This window comes from Mesoplodon densirostris, chromosome 1 (assembly GCF_025265405.1).
Source record: "Mesoplodon densirostris isolate mMesDen1 chromosome 1, mMesDen1 primary haplotype, whole genome shotgun sequence".
Classification (NCBI taxonomy): Eukaryota; Metazoa; Chordata; class Mammalia; order Artiodactyla; family Ziphiidae; genus Mesoplodon; species Mesoplodon densirostris.
The window spans coordinates 70,360,814-70,381,879 of NC_082661.1; the positions used below are offsets into that span (position 1 = coordinate 70,360,814).

The 21,066-nt window shown below is 44.6% G+C and overlaps 1 protein-coding gene across 2 annotated transcripts in view; it reads right to left on the reverse strand.

Annotated features, from left to right (window-relative positions):
• The window catches only part of EVC2 (EvC ciliary complex subunit 2), a 155,304-nt gene that overhangs the window by 13,007 nt on the left and 121,231 nt on the right, over positions 1-21,066 (reverse strand). For both annotated transcript variants that reach the window (XM_060104248.1, XM_060104257.1), the window contains 3 exons: positions 16,490-16,717; positions 7,736-7,953; positions 4,926-5,013 (listed from right to left, as the gene is read on the reverse strand). In XM_060104248.1, coding sequence (XP_059960231.1) covers positions 4,926-5,013; positions 7,736-7,953; positions 16,490-16,717 — 534 coding nt within the window. The remainder of the gene's footprint in view (positions 1-4,925; positions 5,014-7,735; positions 7,954-16,489; positions 16,718-21,066) is intronic.

Here is a 21,066-nt window from a genome sequence, read left to right on the forward strand (position 1 = left end):
CTGTCCCTCTCTCCTGTTCTGCTTCACCAACACTGGACCTGGCATGGATTTCCATTGTTTGGGTGTATCTTGGCTTCCTTGCCTTGCCTTTCATCCTTGACTTGATTTTTAAGAAATACTGCTAATTTTAAGGAATCAAACAATGTAGAAAAGCACAAAAATGTTAAAGTAATTATTCCAAATGCCACTATCCAGAAATAGTTATCAGTACCATTAGGCAAACCACATTCCAGGAATATTTTTAGGCATATACATAAGTAGATGAATGGAGGGATGGATGGATGGATGGATGGGTATACAGATGGACAGATGGGTGAATGGATAGATGGATGATGGATAGTGGGTGGATGGATGGATGGGTGGTTAGGTGGATAGATGGATGAGTGGCCAAATGGACAGACGGATAGATGGATGGATGGATGGTGGTGGGTGGATGGATGGATGGACAGACAGATGGACTGATGGATAGATGGGTGGATGGATGGATGGGTAGACAAATGGACAAGAGAATGGATGGATGGATAGACAGACAGATGGAGTGATGGCCAGATGGATGGATGGACATGACTATAAAAATGAGATCATAATCCACATAAAATACTATTTGGTTTATGTATTTATTTTATTGATTGCCTACTTTCCCCACTAGAATATCAGCTCCTGAGAGCATGGACTTTATCTGTTTTGTTTGCTGCTAAAATCCCTAGGATTTTGTTTGCTTTGTTTGCTGCTAAAAAGTGCTAGGATAGCACTTGCCACTTACTAGGAGCACAATCAATATTCATTCAAGAACCGTTTAGAAGATCTTAAGCTGAATCTAAGTCATCCTTTATGTGGTTAGAAAAGAATGCCACTCTGTTGTCTACAGTGGCTGCAGTCATGCTGGAGCCCCAGGGGAGAAAGGAGTGAGTTCAGTGAGGACCACAGATGGGGTCCCAGCCTCTCCCCACAGCACAGGGAAACTCCCTGCCTTGTGGGGTTAGTACCATTCATTTTTAAATGAGCACCCCCTTCCCGTTTTATTCATGAAGCAATTAGGAAATACTTTGCTTTAAAGGGAATTGTGCAGTAGCATGAAATGGAATGAGTAGAGCCTTTAAAGGGAAAAAAAACCCTGATTTTAAACCAGCCCCCACTGACTGGCTATGGGACCCCGGCTAAGTCACATCACCTCTCTGACCCTCAGTTTCTTCATCTGTCAGGTGATGATCCTCTTCGTGCCTCTCAACGCTGGGCTGATATCAGCTGCTGTTTGTATCATCACCATCACAGAAGGGCTGATGGATTTGCAGCAGTGCCCTGGGGAGGCTCTTTCCACTGCCAGGGTCCCCAGAGCAATGGTGAACATTAACTGGGATGATGTGTGATGTGTCTAGCACAGAGCAGGCATTCAAGAGTGTTATTTTGATATTGTCATAAATATGCAAAAAAGGAGGAGCTGGCAAAGTTGCATAAACATGAAAACATGGGTGCTCGTGTGGAAACTATCCTTCATGCAAATTTTGGAATTCAAACTATGCTGTCCCTAAGGCAGGGTAATCATGAGGAAATAAAACAGAAGAGAGAGAGAGCGACAGAGACAGATCACAAGAGAAAGAAGAAAAAGGAGGAGAAGGAGGAAGAAGAGAAGGAGGGGGAGGAGGAGTAATTAGAAGGAGTAGGAGGAAGAGCAGGGAGGGAGGGAGACAGGGAGGGAGACCTGGGCCTCCCTCATTATCATCTCGCCTGGTACAAAGGAGAAACAGGTGAAATACAGGAGTCCTCTAAACAGGGAGTGATGGTTAACTTTACAGGTCATCTTGTCTGGGCCACAGTGTCAAGATATTTGGACAAACATCATTCTGGATATTTCTTTGAAGGAGCTTTTGGATGAGATTAACATTTAAGCCACTGGACTTAAAGCAGATTGCTTTGATGTGGGTGGGCCCCATCTAAGCAGGTGAAGGCCCAAACAGAAAAAAGACTGACCCCTGAGCCACAGGGAATTCTGCCAGTAGTGGGCCTTTGGACTTGAACTGTAACATCAGCTCTTCCCTGGGTCTCCAGCCTGGTGGTCTATCCTGCCAGCCTATTTGGACTTGCCAGTCTCCATAATCACGAGTTAATTCCTTAAAGTAAATCTTTCTCTCCCTCTCTCCCCGCAAGTCTTTGTGGTTCGGTTTCTCTGAAAACCCCCCACTAATACACAGGGGCTGGGAAAGAAACAAATCAGGGGCTTCCCTGGTGGCGCAGTGGTTGAGAATCTGCCTGCTAATGCAGGGGACACGGGTTCGAGCCCTGGTCTGGGAAGATCCCACATGCCACGGAGCAACTAGGCCCATTAGCCACAACTACTGAGCCTGCGCATCTGGAGCCCGTGCTCCTCAACAAGAGAGGCCGCGACAGTGAGAGGCCCGCACACTGCAATGAAGAGTGGCCCCCGCTTGCCACAACTAGAGAAAGCCCTCGCACAGAAATGAAGACCCAACACAGCCAAAAATAAATAAATAAATAAATTTATAAAAAAAAAAAAAAGAAACAAATCAGTTGAGTAGACTTTGCTGAGGTGACTCTACAAGGCACAGGGTTGGGGGCAGAGAAAAACCACCCCCTGACCATAGGGCCAATTCTTTAGCAGAGTTCACAGTTTAAAAGAGCCAACAAGTCAGAAATGAATCTGGATGAAATTCCACATGTGACACTTTGGCTGCCTGTCAATTCTCTTAGTTACAAAGAAGAAAGGTTGGGGGGCGGGCAATCAGAGTGAGTGTGGAGATGGCTCAGTTCCCCCAGAGACCCAGGCCAGGGGCATCATGTGCTCTGCAGGGAAACTGAGCAGAAAGAACACACCCTGTGTAGTCACCTACCCCAGGCTGAATCCTGAGCTCCAAGGAGCGGCAGTGAGCCCTGGAGCCCTCACGCCACCAATCTGGGCATGGTTCCTCTATTTGAAAAATGGAGAAGATAGTCCCCGTTTCCCAGCTTTCTGCAAGGATTAAATGAATAAGAGATATGAGCGCCTGGGATGATAGTGCACAGCAGGTGTTCTAGAAACTTCCGCTCCCTCCCCCACCCCCACTTTGGAGCTCAGGCTGAAAGATGTGGGATAGGAAGAATGCGGGTTCAATTCTGAGCTTCACCTGGCTCCTCAGTGTGAATTGGGCAATAATTTCCCCTCTGGAGGACCTGTATGTAAGGGGTGATGATAGAACTGCCTGTCAGTGACATGAGTGGCAAGTACTCTCCTGGGTCCTGCCATGGGTGGGTGCTCCTCTCTTGTTGTAAATATCTAGAAAGCCCAGGTTAGCTCTCATGTCAAAGAGGAAGGAGCACGTTAGACTCACCACTGACCTTGACACATAACCTTGGCTTCCTGTGCAGTGCGATTGCCAGAATAATGGCTTCTAAGATGTCCACACCTCAGTCCCAGAACCTGTGAATATGTCATCTTACATGGCAAAGGGACTTTATAATTAAGCTTAAGGATCATGAGCTGAGATTATCCTAGATTATGCAGGTGGTTCCAACCTCATCATCGCATGGGTCCTTAAAAGCAGAGAACTTTTCTCACTGTGGTAGGTCAGAGAGAGATGTGATGATAACGGAAGAGGCATCCAAGGCATCCAAATTTGTGATTTGTTGGCTTTAAAGATGAAGGAAGGGAACCATGGGCTAAGAAATGCAGATGCCTCTAAAAGCTGGGAACAGCCCTCAGCTGACAGCCAGCAAGGAAGTGGGGACCTCAGTCCTACAACCGCAATGAACCGAATTCTGCCAATTACTTGAATGAGCAGGAAACAGATTCTCCCCAGAGCCTTAGAAGGAGTACAAACCTGCCAACACTGATTTTGTCTGGCTAAACCCACGTGGGACTTCTGACCTACAGAACTAGAAGATAATACATTTGTGTTCTGTTAAGCCACTAAGTTGGTGGTAATTTGTTATAGCAGCAGTAGGAAACTAATACAAGTGGGAAGCTGCGTGTGCCTGTGGACAGCTGTGGCCAATTCTGCTGGCTGGACACCTGAAAGTGCCCCCACCCTTTCTCCTTGCTGTCTGTCTTTGGAGGTTGAGGAAGAGGTGTTGGTTTGCAGCCTCCCTCATGGCTGGGAGTCCACGGGCTGGGTCTCCTCAGGACGTGAGTAAAATTTACTTCAGGAACTTGGGGGCATGTACTTTCTTGGAAAGAAAAGACAGCAGGGTGATTGTGTTCTACCTTTACCTTCTTGACCTGAACACAGACACGGTGGGTGGAACTCCAAGAAGGAGAGGTGGCAAGAATCACAGAACAGGACTATGACCTCACTGAACTGAAGCAAGGGCTGCGACACCTACCTCCCGATGGCTTGTGATTGGCATAAGCCACTGTCACAAATCACGTTTGCTGGAACTCACAGAAATCAGGAAGCCCACCTTTAGATGCACATAAAACACAACTAGTAGCAGACTTACGTAAGTAACTCTACATATGGCTCCGTGCACATAGCCTCTGGGCTCTGTCTTGGGAAGGCTGTTGAGAGCTGCTGCTGTGGCCAAGAATGAGACAGATCACCCAGTCTCAACACAGAAAAGTTGAAATGTGGGGTGCAATCTCATTGGACTCCTTATATGGCCCAGATTTCAGGGACCAACTTTGTTCCTGGTGGAACCTAATCTGCATACATTAAACTTACTTAAGACTGAGAAGAAGAAGGTTTCAGTGCCTGCCTAATTACAGCAACTGACCAGAGCAATGATTACTATTGTCACTGCTGCTGCCATGACCCCCGATCAAATGTCTTCTATGTGCTGGCCCTGGGCCAAGGGTTTTCACAGATCCGCTTGGCAGCTCCCAAGGTTCATGTTATCATCCCCATCCTGAGGGTGAGGAAATGTGGACTCTCAGAAAAGGGTGAAGTGGCGAGCTGGCAAGGGATGGACCCAGGACATGGCAAACTTGTTCTCACCTGGCTGTACAGGGTCACAAAGGTGTCCGTCTCCATATTCTCCAGCAAATCTTCAAGCATGACACTGTTCTCTTGCTCCTCTCTCAAACTAGAGTGAAAACAAAATCTATATGAGTTCAGTTTTGTTATAAAGCTATTTATTTAAATCCTAGTTATTTAAATAACAAGGGATCACAAATCTAATCAACATGATTAAAAAAAAAAATCCATCCAAAGAGGTGGCCAGAAGAAGCTTGCTGGTTTTTAGTTAGACTACCTTGCAAATAATGTATCAGGGAGGGCTCACCAGGATGGAGAGCTCCTCGAAGCAAGAAGTTTTGTGGGAGCCATATGGAGACTTTTCTGTGACTTTGCAGGGAAATCTGTGATCTGCATGGCTATTAGCATAACTGATGCCATCTTGGGCCCTTACAGTCTCTCCTGTCCTTCTGCTGACCCACCTAGGACTGTGCAGTGAATCACTTCTCTGTCATCAAGGGCTTTGTAGTTAATAGATATTGTTTAATAATCATTAGGACCAGGTAGCCTCTATGCTTTGTTAGTCCCCAAACAAGGATGAAAACCTTCCCTGAAGTATTCCTGGAACCCACGAGACTAGTTACCTGTTCATAAATCTTGACTTAGGAATGCATGTCCTATTTCTAAGCACCTCTCCCCATACCCTAGGTTAACTATAAGATTGTCCCAATGGCCCCTTGGTGGTGCGGAATGCAGCTGTGAAGACTTCTGGATTATTGTCTGCTTGATCCCACCTTGTGAGTATGTTACTCTAGATAAACAGATCCATTGGTTATACGGAGCTGCCTGCCTTGTTTTTCGGTCTCAAGATGCCTGCTCAGTTCGGTGGGCACTTTTCGTTCCCTCTGACCTCCAACCGTGATCCTAATTTGAAAACTCTCAGTATTAGTTGTCATGCTTGTGCTCAAGAACACCAAGATCTGGAGTCTTCAATTACCATGTGACCTTGTGTTGAAGCGGGCCCAGAGCCATCTCCCAAGGATGGACCTGACTCTGACCACAGAGGCTAGGTGGTACCTTATCACACGAGGTCTCTATCAGGCTTCTTGACTTCCCCACAAGGAGGTCCTCCCAGCCTATCCCTCAGCCAATCAAAGTTGGCATCTTGGGTTATTCATCCTGCATTCCTGCTGGTTAATACAATCCAAACCCAATCTGCAGGTACAATTCATACCAAAAGCTTGATCATCAGCAGTTTCCTCTGTGAAGCATGGAATACATTACTAAAATCCTAAATCAAGTCTAAATAAAGTCAACATCTCTGAGCATTTTCCTCTGATCAAACAGATTCAGTCTCTTATGCAATTATTTCAATGGAAAACAGAACTGCACTTTGATGTTGTGTTTCCACAGAAAAGCGTAATCAAATACATTAAAATAACCTGTAATCTCACCACATAGAAATCACATCTATTACAATTTGGCCTATTTTCTTCAGTTAATTTGTGTGTATGTTTTCAAAAATGAAATCATGCTGTATATATAGTTTTCACCCTGTCCTTCACATGTCAACATTATATTTACAATGGAAAATTACGAAGCTGTTAAAAATTATGTTTTCCAGAAGATATATGTACCTCTGTGTTCACTGCAACACTATTTACAATAGCTAAGATAGGAAAGCAACCTAAGTGTCCATCCATAGATGAATGGACAAAGAAGATGTGGTATATATACACAATGGAATATTATTCAGCTGTAAAAAAGGATGAAATCTTGCATTTGGAGCAACATGGATAGACCTGGAGGGTATTATGCTAGGTGAAATAAGTCAGACAGAGACAAACAAATACCGTATGGTTTCATTTATATATATAGAATGTAAAAAACAAAACAACAACAAAAACAAAACAGAAACAGACTCATGGATACAGAGAACAAACTGGTGGTTGCTGGGTTGGGTTGGGGGAAGGTGGGTGGGAGGAAAGTCAAAATAGGTGAAGGAGATTAAGAGATACAAACTTCCAACTATAAAATAAATAAGTTATGGGGATGTAATATACACATAGGGAATATAGTCAGTAATACTGTAACAACTTTGTATGGTGATGGATGGTAACTGGTTTTACTGCAGTGATCATTTCATAATGTACAGAAATACTGAATCACTATGTTGTACACCTGAAACTAATATAATCTTGTATGTTAATTATAACTCAAAAATAAAATAAAATACCTAGACTCCGTAAGGGAAAAAATATTTTTTTCAGCAGTTCTTAATGCCATGGGCAAAGGCTAATTGTCTAATTAATCGAAAAAGAATGCAAAAAACAACAACAAAAAAGAAGATCAGGGGGTTCTGTCTGTTTTATAATTTTACAAAAGCAGGATATAAATATTATGTTTATGGTGAGGCCTGAGTAAGGCCTGTATTCACTGCATTGTGCCAACGTCAATTCCTGGTCTGGATGATGTGTTGTTATCCTGTGAGATGTTGCCATTGGGGGAAGCTGGGTGACGGGCCATGGAACCTCTGCACTATTTTTTTCAACTTCTTGTGAGTCTATAATTATTTCAAAATAAAAAGCTGAAAAATATTACTATCAGTAAAACCTCAATATTAAATATTCAATAGAAATTAAATATTAAAAGACTTAAAAAATGAAGTATAAAAAGATGTCACGGAAGAAGCCTGTTACGAAGTTAGCAGCTCATGCCTGAGTGCTGGGAGGACCTCTCAGACGGGAGCACGACAGCCCAGGTGGGCCTTATCCCGCTGAGTCTGAGAGGCCAGGTGCCCCCCTGGCCTACGGGGACTGACCCTACACACTTCCCTTGGGCCCTTGGCTCACCTCTGCTGGTGATGCTCCAGTAACTTCTGACCCTTGCTCAGGGCCCGTCGCAGGACAGCCGAAACCTGCCTTTCAGAATCTGTCTCCTCCTCCGGCTCGTGCAGAAGCCCAGGCCCCTCACCTGCCCACTGCTGCCGACTCTCCAGGGCCCGCTGCAGCTGGGCTGCCTCTTGGTGTGCCAGCTGGTCCTCCAGCTTCCTCTCCAGCTCCTGGAGCTCCTGCACACAGAGGGGCAGGTGATGAGCCCAAGGCAGGTGGACCGCAGGACAAAATCCGCCCTGCTTGGCACGGCGCTGCAAGCCTGGCATCACCTCCTCTTGCTGCCTCCTGGATCTGGCCGTGCCAAACAGCATGACGAGACTGCATCTGGGTCTCTCACACCTCCGTGCCTTTGCACACACTGTACACCCACCTGCAGGGCCTTTCCCCGTTTGCCTGGCCAACTCTGAGTCTTCTTTGAAGGACTGGCTTCAGAAGAACCTCCTCAGGAAAGGGCTCTGTTTTGTGTTGGTCTCAGCCTGTGGACTGTGATGGTACTAGCTGGAGAGGCCTGGGGGTCCACACTCCCCGGGGCAGCGCCCACAGACATTTTCCTGATGGGCTGATGTCAAGGTTGAACCGGCCCTTGTGGTTCTTATGATTGCAAGACTCAACCTCAGCAACAACCATCAAGGACCTTGAAAAAACAAGGTTTATTACTCACAAGCCCTGGAGGGTAATTGGCACACCCGGGCCACACAGCAGGGTCGCAAAGAGAGAGAGAGAACATGGCCCTGGGGCTCTGCCTTTTGGATGGTCAAGGGTGGGGTGCCTAGTGTTTCACTGGTTCACTCTTTGTTGGTGAACTAAAATCATAAAAGCAGGAATTGAGGTGCAGGGAGGGCAAAGCAGGGTCACTCAAGAGGTCAGGTATGTAGGTCAACCAGAGCTTTCCAAAAAACGGGAACTTCATGGGTGGGGCAGCCTGGCTTTTATCTAGTTGTTTAGTTGGCAACCTGTTTATTTTCAGACGATGTCTTTAAAACGGATGCCTCGACAATCAAAAGCTGAATGTCAGGCACTTATATTATAATCAAAAAAGCTAATTGTCAGGCACTTACTACTGGCTCCCTAAGTCCCCTGGGAGATGCAGACTCCCCCTCCTCAACTGTCCACTCACCATCCCTCGTATTTTCCTGTTACAGACTGAATGAATATTTGTGGTCCCTCAAAATCCACATGCTGAATCCCTAATCCCCAGTGGGATGGGGCTTGGAGGTGTGGCCTTTGGGGGTAATTAGGTTTAGATAAAGTTACAAGGATGGGGCCCCTAACATGGGATTAGTCCCCTTATAGAATGAGGAAGAGACCAGAGCTCCCTCTCTCTGCCATGTGAGGACACAGTGAGAAGGCAGCCATCTGCAAGCCAGGAAAGATTCTTCTCAACAGAAACAGAATCAGCCAGCACTTTGATATTAGACTTCCCAGTCTCCAAAACTGTGAGAAAACAAATGTCTGTTATTTAAGCCCTTCAGTCTATGGTATTTGGATACAGCAGCATGAGCAGATTAGGACAATGCTCCACTTTCTGCTAGAGTGTGAGCTCCTGGGGGGCAGGGCTGCATTTCCATCCCCCGACCTGCAGCACATAGCAGCTGCCTGGCAGCTCCCACCTGTTTCTGAAACACATGGGTTATCAGCACGTATCCTACGTGGCGAAAGCTGTGCTGGACCAGCAACCATGGATAACACCTAATACTGACAGTACGCAGGTCAAGCCTGACCCACTCTAAGTGCTCTGTGTATATTCATCTCATTGAATCCTTATAACAACTGTAAGGAATATATACTTATTTTCCCTGTTACAAATGATGCAACTGAGGCAGGGAGACAAAGTAATTTTCCAGGTCATGCAATTCTTAAGTGACAACCAGAATACGGGGCCAGGCCAGCCGGCTCCAGGGTTTGTGTCCTTAACCCCCAGGCTATACTGTCTCTCACTGGCCAAACAGAAGAAATCTGTATTCTGAGGCCACCAGAGTCAGAGAATCTGGGTACAAGAGACTGTCCACAGCCTGCTTAGATGGGTAAGAGAGGGTAGCCAGGAAGGTCCCAAGCTGTGTAAAATGCAGACACATCAAACCTATTATTCACCAACTGGCCAGTGTTCTATGTGGGGTGGAGTGAGGATGGGGCTTAATCGTAAGAGGCCTTGGATAGGTGTCATCAGGAGATGGTGGCCCTTGGTCCTCCTAAATTTTGTGCAAAACCATCTGCCTTTCTGCAGAGGGGCCAAAGCTTGCATCAAATGCTCAGAAGGGTCTCAAAGTCCCCCAGAGGCTCAGAAACACTACTCAGAAACCAAAGCAGAAGAGAAAATGGCCAGAGAGGTAAACTGAAGTCGTAGTGTGGAGAGTGCGTGGGTTGTGCCTTCAGGGCCGTGGAAGATTTGGAATGCTCTGAGCGCGGGCTACCATCACACTGAGATTTCCAATTATGACCACCTTTCTCGTTGCTGCGTCCCAAATTGGAAACAACCAAACACAGCATTTCCAACAGCACTAATGAGTTTCCTGCAGCGTGTTCTGTCGGCATGCCCGGAGCCTGGTCACGGACCAGACTTCCACTGAGGTGCCAGCCCCCAGCCCAGAGTGTGGGGAAGGAAAGGACAAAGCCACGCCTGCCAGTGTCCCCAAAACAGGCAGAGCACAGAGAGCTGGCGAGTCCCACTTTGGTTTTCCGAGACCAGGTTAGCCCTGGTGAGGAACAGGAAACAAGGTGGGGACCTGGTATCCTGCAGGTTCTAAGATGCTGATGGGAGGTTCTCCCAGAGGTCACTTCTCCTCCAAACCCCTGCCACTTAGCACAACTGGAATCCAAGATTCGGTTCTAGAACAGTCTTCCTTAATGCCTGCTCTGTTCACTAGAGTTTAGATGCTCAGGTAGGGAACCTGGGACTGTCTTGTTCATCCTTCTCCCCAGCAGGAAGCAGGCACCTGGCTTGTGGAAGGAGTCACAGTAATCAGCATCATCTTACTATTAGTAATAATAATGGCAATTAGCACATACTGAATGCCCACCTTGTGCTACATTTGATTCACGCTATCTTTACATGAATTAATTTATTTAATCTTCACAAAACAGCACAAGGTAGTCCCATTTTATCGATAAGGTAGCTCAGGTGCAGACAGCGTAAGGAAATCTCCTGAAGTCCCAAGAACCCGAGAGAGGAGTGATTTTAAGTTTCTCTGACTCTGGGCCCCATCTCTCACTTCTATTGTCTCTGGAAAGCATCCTGTAGGCATCTTTTGAATGAATGAATGGATGGTTGGACAGATGGACAAATGATGATGATGAAGAAGAAGACAGACACACAAGCAGATAAAGAGTCAGTTCCAGGCCTTTTATTGGGCACGAGGGATGCTGGGGTGAATGAGACATGGCCCCTAGACTCTGGAAACTCATGGTCTAGTGTGGGAGACAGGTGTTCAAACCCAGTAACAGTGACAGGTAACAGCCCGTCTCTGGGAATCGAGATGGAGAGTTATTTGAGTACAGAGCTGGGAGAGACCAACTCTGTCCAAGGGAATCATGGATGGCTTCACAGAGGAGGCAACATTCGGCTTGTCTTAGAATATGGAGAGGAGTTTGCAGGTGGGCAGCAGAAGCATTCTAGGCAGAGGTCCTTCCAAGGAATGGAGGCCTGAATGTGTCTCAAGTGTTCAGGAAGCTGCAAGAAGGTCCAGGGGCTAAAACGCAGAGTCTGAGGGAGGGAGGGTAGAGGGTAAATATTAAAATATGGAGCTGGGAATGGGGCTGTCACTGATCATTCTTATTTTTCAGAAAGGCTCCTCTGGATGCAGTGTGGAGGAGACTGCAGAGGGAAAGAGGAAGGCAGGTGGAAATCAATGTCAGGACAGGAGCCAGGCTTTGCAGGCAGGAGGTGTGGGCTCTGCTTTCCAGCTGTGGGACCCTGGTGAAATGCGTTAACCGTCCTAAGCCTCAACTCCATCTGTAGAGTGGGAATAAAAGCATCCTGGGATTGACAGAAAGTTTACACACTTAACACGATGCCTTGGACTTAACGAGAGCTCAATTAGTGCAAGCTACTCTTGGTGTGATTTTTGGTTTTCAGATTTGTCTGAAGAGTGAAGCTGGGCGGCAAAGGTCAGAAGTGAGAAAATTCAGGCAGGATCGACAGACTGGGTAACTGGCAGCAAGTGGGCAGTAAGGCAGAGGGGAGAAGAGAAAGATGGCCAGTCCAGGCTTGGAAAAGTGGATATGCAGCCACTTAAATTGAAATGCAAATACAGTGGGTACAGTTAGTCTGGGGTCACATTATCTGTATGAGTAAGTCCATCCCATTTAAATTTGCCCGTGATTCAATTATGCCTTTGCCTATGTCCCAATTTCACAAAATGAGTCTAAATCTTTCACCAAGTGAGGGGAACTCGATATAGTTTTCTTAGGAGTCATTGCTTCCAAAGCATTTCATTTCATGCTTTTTAAAATTCTCCTGAATGTGAAACAGCTTAAAAGCCCGTTCCCAATGGGAAAGTGGTTTTCCCAGAATGATCAGATTGCAGAATGAAAGTCTAATATCAGGAGCAAAATGACAGGTTTGTCTTCCCTCCAAATGCAAATCTTCACTCCAAAAAAACCGGCATTGTATCCATCGCTTTACCAGGAATTTAATAATGCAGCATCCTCTGATTTATTATCAGTTGCTTCCAATTCAGGACACATTAACTCTTCTATTCTAAACACACTTGAGAATAAGAAAGCTTTGATGTTACTCAAAAGGGCTTTAAGATAAAATTGAAAATGTAAGTGTTGTGCTGCCCAATTACTAATGGGGATAAGGGTCGTTGCAAGTGTAAAGGGCCATTAGGTGTCTTAGGGCTTAACTGAGGTGCTTCTCAGAGCATTTGTGATGAAGAGATGAACTGGGAACTGAAAGCCAGAGGTTCCTAGTGTCTTATTTTGTTCCTAATTTGTTTGATACATGACCTTGGACCCACCTTTCCTCTGAAGGCCTCACCTGCTTCACCTATAATTCCTGGCAATGGCCACCTCCATGCCAATCACCTGGTAGCGATATTTACTGTGGGTTTTGGGTAAACATCCTGCAGGTATTTCCTCCTATTATTAATTTGCTAAGGAGTCTTAGGTTGGATGGGTGCTGAATTCAATAAAATACTTGTTCTGTATATACTGAAATGATCATAGGAGTAATTTCTTTAATCTGTTAATCTAATGAATTTTGTACATGAATGTTTTAATGTTAAACCAACCTTATATTCCTGAGAAAAACTCAGTCTGGTCATGCTGTATTAAATCCTTTTTACAGACGGCTGGGTTAGGTCAATATTTTGTTTATGAATTGTACATCTATGCTCAAAGTAAGACAACTGTAATTGTTCTTTCTCATACTATTCATGTCTGGTTTTGGTGTCAAGGTTATCTGAGCTTCATGAAATGAGGAATATTCCCTATTTTTTTTAACATCAGAAATAATCCTTATATAAGATTGGAAAAACTTGCTACCTTAAGGTTTGATGGAGCTCACCTGTAAAACTATCAAGGTAAGATATCTTTGCACGTGTGTCAGAAGATTTCAAAACTATTGAATCAATTTCTTTCATGGTAATAGAACTATACAGATTTTTATTCTAGTTGAGCCAGTTTTGGCAATCTATACTTTTTTAGAAAATTTTCTGTTTCATTGCAATGTCTAAAGTCATCTACATAAAATTATTGCTCATAGAATTCTCTTATTTTTTAAAACTCTAGGGCATCTATTGTTATGTTGATTTTTATACGTCTGATATTACTTGTCCCTTATCTCTTTTTTAAATGGTCAGTCTTTCTGGATATTTGTATATTTATTAGACTTTTTTCAAAAAATTCAACATTTCACTTTATTGATTCTCTCTACTGTAGTTTTGTTTTTAATTTTATTTATGCTCTCTTCCTTCCCTCTACTTTCTACAGGTTCATTTGTGGTTGTTATCCCCCTAACTTTTTTTTTTTGTTTGTTTTTTGTGGGTTTTTTTGCGGTACGCGGACCTCTCACTGTTGTGGCCTCTCCCGTTGCGGAGCACAGGCTCCGGATGCGCAGGCTCAGCGGCCATGGCTCACGGGCCCAGCCGCTCCGCGGCATGTGGGATCTTCCCGGACCGGGGCACGAACCCGTGTCCCCTGCATTGGCAGGCGGACTCTCAACCACTGGGCCACCAGGGAAGCCCCCCCTAACTTTTTATATGATTTCAATGTGAGCCTTTCTTCTTTTTCAATATAAGTTTAGGGCATAAATTTCTCTCTAACAACTGCTCTTTTAGAGAGAAAAAAAAGCAGTTAGATATGTCGTATCTACATTATTTTTCTGTTCTTTGAATTTTAAAATTTCCATTTCTTTGATTTGAAAATTTCCATTCTTTTGATTTGAAATTTTCCATTTTTTGAAAATTTGATTTCTTTGATCCATGAATTATTAAGAAGTATGTTTAAAACTTCCAAAGTATGGAAGTTTTAATCTCTTAAAAAAACGGATTTAAACTTAATTGCCCTTTTTCAAAAACATGGTCAACAAGGTAATGCATGGTCAATTACTTTTTAACTGTTCTAATATGTGCTGAAGAAAAACATATGTTCGTTAACTGTTGGCTGTGAGATTCTGCATGTGTAAATTAAATACAGGTTGTTAAATGTGTGATTCAGTTCATCTGTATCTTCACTGGTGTTTCATTTGATCAATGATCAACCACAGAAGGAGGTGTGCTGAAAGTTCCCACCATGATGAGAGATCTATCAATTTCTCCCTGTTGTTTGGTCCATTTTTCTTTTTGTTGTTTGGGTCTTTTACTACATATATGCAATTTGAGAATATCTCTGCTCTCTGGGTGAATGAAACTTTTAAATCATTTTGGAATTATCTTTAACTTTTGAAATAATTCCATAAATCATTCTTTTATATTCTATACTGATAATTCAGACATCTAAAGTCCTTGGGGATTTTAATCTGCTGTTTTTTTGTTTCTCTTATATACAGGTCCTCTTGTCTTGTGTCTTTATGTGTTCAGTGACTCTTTAAATTTTAATTGAGAACTCATATTTGGCTGAACTTAATCTGTAGAAATCCTGAGGTGCCCAGATTGAGAATATTTTCCTCTGGAGAGGATCTGCCTTAGCTTTAGCCATGCACCAGGGCAGGCATCCCACCTGGACCTATTTAAATTTAATTTATCACCTTGGAGATTTCCTGACTGAATGGCTAAAGTATTTTTGGATTCCTTCGTCACATTAGCAGAAGCCTTTGATGACAAATTCAGAGGAGACTCACACCACCCCCCCTCACCCCGTGCCACCAGCAGGGCTGAAGATGGACAGGTTACCCTGGTGGCTCCTTTGACCACAGGTGGCTTTCTCCTCCCACCTCACTGGGCATTCTGTCTCCTCAGGACATCCCATAGCCCCATCTCCTAGTCCTTCAAATTAATCCCCTATCCCTGGGCATTCTGGGTTTCACCCTTTGCCCCTAGATTTCAGCCTCTGGATTTGCTTCTATCTCCCTCTATGAGTTCAGCTTCTCCAGGCTATCCTTAGCCCCTGGGGATTTTCCTCATTCTCTTGCGAACTCACAAAGCATTAAAAAATATGTTTATTTTTATTTACCCAGCGTTTGGATGTTCTGTGCTGGGATATCAACAAAGCTTCCCCTTCTTTCCTATCCCTACAAACAGGTGTCACAGTGCAGGGTGCACTATGTTTGCCGGAAAAATAGCTTGGACTCTTCAGAGTCTCATGTCATTTATGACTTCTGTAAAGAAATGACGGGAACCCCCATTAGCAAGATCAACCGGGATAGTCCATGAACGTGACCCAGGGGTCTGAAGTCAGAAAGGGACACATTTCTGGCTCCTGTCATTCATTAGCTCTGTGGACCTCGGAAAGAACTTGACCTGCCACCTGCCCGAATCTCATTTCTTTACTTGAGAATTGAGCACAGAAAAGGTACTGACTTCATGGCATGGTTCGATGATTAATTGGCATAATGTCTGACAAAGAGCATAACTGCAAAGCAGCATAAAATTGCAACTTATTAATAATCATGCTTAAATGATCATCTTAAGACGCACAATTAAGTAATGAATTGTTAATGCTTAAATCAGAGTACACCCATTTCACAGCTCATTAGTGCTTGCCTGCCACACACGTGACACTCGATAAATGTGAGTTCCCTTTCCTCACTATAAGTAACTATTATAATATAATAATACATGAAATTCTAAAATTATACATACAGGGACTAAAATTAGTCCTCAAAACCATTACGTCAGTAGTGTTTGTTTTACGAGTATACCTCTCACGCCTTGAAAAAAATGCAGCATGTAGGAATAATTAGAATTTTGAAAATAAAAAATAATCCGTTATTTCATAGCATCTAAGGCGCCATTCATTGAAAGCTACACGGCTAGTTTTCATAGTAGTATGAAAGATACAATCCTGCTGTTGGCTGCAAGAGGCATCCCAGTTTCCCAGATTTTAAAAGTGTTAAAATTCAAAAGGTTTGCTTCCTTGGAGGCAATGAAATAGAGCAGCCTAGGGCTGTAAGGGTGCACCATGCTCCCATGTAAGTTTCCTCACTCAACCCTCTCCAGGACGCTGCAGTGGACCACCCACCTAATGGTGGGAGAAGTGGAGGTGGCCACCAGAACGAAACACCAAGGTATGTGGTGCGGCCCCCGCGCCTTCCTTCCCAGGTCTGTCACTCACCGGGCTGTGCGACTCCAGGATCTGCGTGCAGGCTGACTTGGTCAGGGTCTCTGATGCACTCAGCTCCTCCAGGAGCAGGTCCTGGATGGTCAGGAGGGCAGTGTACGCCCACAGGGTCTTGGCCATCCTGGCCGCCTTCTGGAACTGCAGGGAGACGAGGGACTCGGCAAAGCGTCCCTCCTGGGCCTCCAGCTGCTGTACCCTCTCGCGAAGCAACTCTCCTCGGACCTGGGATGGGCCAGCCAGAGAACCAGACAGCGGTAAGTGGAGGGACGGTGGAGGACAGAGCATGCGGCTTACAAAAGCACGATATAGTTATATTTGTGCAGGCAGGCAGCCAGTCGTCGGTTCGGGATTCTGAGGAAGGTCTCAAGTAGTTACAAGGCAGCAGCACTGGAATCTCAGTGTGCAGTTTAAGACAACAAGGGCCTCTCTGCTTATAAAGATGCTGCGGGGCTTTCAGAGTCCAGCTGTTCATTCCACATTTATCACTCTCGGAGGTAAATCGAACTGTGTTGCTCTCCAGGGCAAAATCCTTCAAGCCTCCCCATCTTAAAGGATGAATATTCAGTCTTCCTAACACAGCCCCTGAGGCCCTCCCTCCCCGATCCCAGCTAAGGTACAGCTGGAAAGGTCTGGTCTGTTCTGCCACCTCCACCCACCTATGTGGGACTTCCATTACTTCTATTACAGTTCAGGGCCCTGCACACCATGCTCTTTGCATCTATCATTCGAGCTCTTCGCTATGATTCAAACATCCCGCATCTTTGTCCTCCTGAAAATCTCCTACTTGTCCTTTGCGTCTCTGGTTCCCAAGGAGCCACTTTGAAGCATCCTCACTCTGCACATCTGTCGTTCTCTTCTCTGTGTTTGTCTCTCAAGCTCCTCTCCCCAGCTGGCACCACACTGTTTACCCCACCAGGACAGAGCTCTGCCAGGGGAGGGCCCAACACCCGAGGGGCCCAGCAGCCTCTAGATGAGAGAATCCATCCACTATACTCATTCACTCAACTAAGTAGTTCATTCCAGCTTCTCTACATTTTTTCTCTGCTCTCACTACCTCTTACACTTTCTCTAGGAAACTTGCTACAGGGAACAACACAGTCTACTTCTTCTCTGATTTCACCACCCGAGCCCCTAAAGGCAGGTCCCTGTAAGTGTGCACCCCTCTCCCCTGCACAGGAAGCTAAAGTACAACCCCAAAAGTAGCCTACACAAGCATCATATCTCGATGAAGCCTTTCATTTCATCTTTAAAGGTTTGTGGAATATATTCACAATAGCCAAAGTCAAAGCAACCCAAGGACCCCTCAACAGATGTACAGATAAACAAAATGGGGTCTATCTATACAGTGGAATATTATGCAGCCATAAAAGGAAGGAAATTCTAGCACATGCTACAACATGGATGACATTATGCTGAGTGAAATCAACCAGTCACGAAAGGACAAATCCCGTATGATTCCACTTATATGAGTTTCCTTGAGTAGTCAAATTCATAGAGTCAGAAAGTAGGATGGTGGTTGCCAAGGGCTGGGGAGAGGAGGGGGTGGGAGTTAGTGCTTCACGGGGACAGAGTGTCAGTTTGGGAAGATTAAAAGTTCTGGAGATGGATGGTGGTGACAGCTGTGTACAACGTGAATGTACTTAATGCCACTGAACTGGATACTGAAAAAATGGTTAAGGTGGTACATTTCATGTTACATGTATTTTACCACAATAAAAAAAAAAAGGAAAATAAAAAGCTTGTGGAATTTTGTTTCCTGCTACGTAACCTATTTTTAAGAGTCGTATGCTTATATTCAGAGGTTTTAAAGTAGCTGGCATGAGGGAAAATATTTACATGGCATAGAGGCTGGCAGAAGATGGTGGCCTGGGTTCTCCCATGGCTGTGCAATTTTCCCGTGCCCATTGTGTGTCCTTCAGAGGAAAGCAAATCCCAGTTTAAAGAGCTCAGATTTCACCTGTGTGATCTGTCCTCCAGGAAAAACTCTGCTGCAGGAAGGAGGGAAAAAGTGCCCCAAAGAAGCAAATAGCCCACTTTGGGTATTATTGGCTGGAAAAGAAAACTCTGCTGGGGGACCTGCAAAGGCTTCTTGGAGAGGTGGTGCTTACCACAGGCCATGGAGAAGGAAAGACAACAAGTGAAACTAGCTCTTCAAAGACACGCTGTGGGGACCTGCATATCTGGGTCACAAAGCAGCCCACTAGCAACAGGGATCAGAGGCAATAACACACAGAACTACAGCATGAAAACAGCTTCTCTGGAAGAAGACTCTTCATTTCCCTGCTTGAAAGGAAACATGAAGTCTTGTTAACAGAAGGAGGCTACCAGATCCCAGTCTTTCCCTAGTTTGGAGCACCAGGTGACAGCCACTTGTGACAGTCCGGTGATCTGTTTCCATGGTAATTACAAATCACTGGCCTGCGCCTTCTAGGTAGGCTTTCTTCGAGGGCCAGTAGCCGTACTCAGCTTGTATGGAGGAGCCTGCACAGCTCGTAGAGGTGGTCCAATGTCCTTGTAAGACTGGGCGATGCCCTGTGAGAATGGGGCCCCAAGAGTGGTGTGAGATTACTTCCTCATGGGGACACTTGGAAACTGAGTCTCTGAAGTGCTTTACAGATCCTAACAGTCTTCCAGCAAACTCTTTTTTTCCCACAGTTATTTTTTTTCACAGTAAGTTCACAAACAGAAAATATATTTACACCTTTGTTCATTCACCCCAAAAAATTTAATGAGCACCAAATATGTATAATATAAAGGAATGTGTGATGCACCCAGGGAATGGGGACAGGTGTGTCACTAGACATGTATCTAATCCTGCTCAGAATTGAGGAGGGAAGTAGGCACCATGGTGAAAGGCATAGGCTCCAGAGCCAGTACTCTAAATTTGTTTGAGATTTTTGCACTTTAATTATCTAGATGATGGGGTGGGTGGCAATGTCTTTCCAGGCATAGAAATCAATTTTTCTATCTTAAATTTAAGCACTAATGATGTTTATTTAGCCGGGTGTTATGTTTATTTAGTCGTGCACATGACTTAGCGTCTCTGAATTCCTAGCTTTGTCTTCTTCACTGGAGGAGTGCACCAGGTTCTGCCTGGTTTCCTTCCCCTGTGCCATGGCCTGGAAGGTCTTTCAAGGTCATACCCAGGACAGTCACAGGGCTCAACTCATTTGTTCCCTGTTTCTCAGGGATCACTTTTGACTGTTGTCCAGTGTTTTAAAAAAAACATTTCATACATTTTGTTCCTTGTTTTTGTTTTGTTTTGTTTTAGGTGAGGGGACAATTTGATGCTTCAATTCCGTTATGGCCAGAAGCAAAATAAGTCCCTAGTAAGGTTATTTTGATTATTAAATAATCTACTACTTTGAGAAAACTATAATTCAAAAAGAGTCATGTGGGGCTTCCCTGGTGCTCAGTGGTTGGGAGTCCACCTGCTGATGCAGGGGACGCGGGTTTGTGCCCCGGTCTGGGAGGATCCCACATGCCGCAGAGCGGCTGGGCCCGTGAGCCATGGCCACTGAGCCTGCACGTCCGGAGCCTGTGCTCCGCAACAGGAGAGGCCACAGCAGTGAGAGGCCCGCGTACCACAAAAACAAAAAAACAAAAAACAAAGAGTCATGTACCAAAATGTTTATTGCAGCTCTATTTACAATAGCCAGGACATGGAAGCAACCTAAGTGTCCATCGACAGATGAATGGATAAAGAAGATGTGGCATATACATACAATGGAATATTACTCAGCCATAAAAAGAAACGAAATTGAGTTATTTGTAGTGAGGTGGATGGACCTACAGTCTGTCATACAGAGTGAAGTAAGTCAGAAAGAGAAAAAAAAATACCTTATGCTAATACATATACATGGAAACTAAAAAAAAAAAAAAGGTCATGAAGAACCTAGGGGCAAGACAGGAATAAAGACTCAGACCTACTAGAGAATGGACTTGAGGATATGGGGAGGGGGAAGGGTAAGCGAGGACAAAGTTAGAGAGTGGCATGGACACATATACACTACCAAATGTAAAATAGATAGTGGGAAGCAGCCACATAGCACAGGGAGGTCAGCTCGGTGCTTTGTGACCACCTAGAGGGGTGGGATAGGGAGGGAGGGAGGGAAGGAGATGCAAGAGGGAGGAGATATGGGGACATATGTATATGTATAACTGATTCACTCTGTTATAAAGCAGAAACTGACACACCATTGTAAAGCAATTATACTCCAATAAAGCTGTTAAAAAAAAAACAAAAAAAAACCCAAAACAAATACTTGAAATAAAATAAATAAATAACTAAATAAATAATCTACTACTTTCAATTGACTGTAACAGTGCCTGACACACTGAAGTGTTGAATGATGGCTAGCTGTTGTTGTTTATTGTTAGTATTAATTTTATTATTAAAGGTAGAACATGGTTGGTGCCATAGAGGAGGTCCATATATAGCACTATGATATTTTAGAGAATGGAAGAGGGGGAGGGGTCAGGGAAGGTTGTGAAGATATCAGCATTTGAACTGGATATTGAAGGATCCAGGCATTAAGGAAGAGGGAACAGCACAACCAAAGGCACTGAGG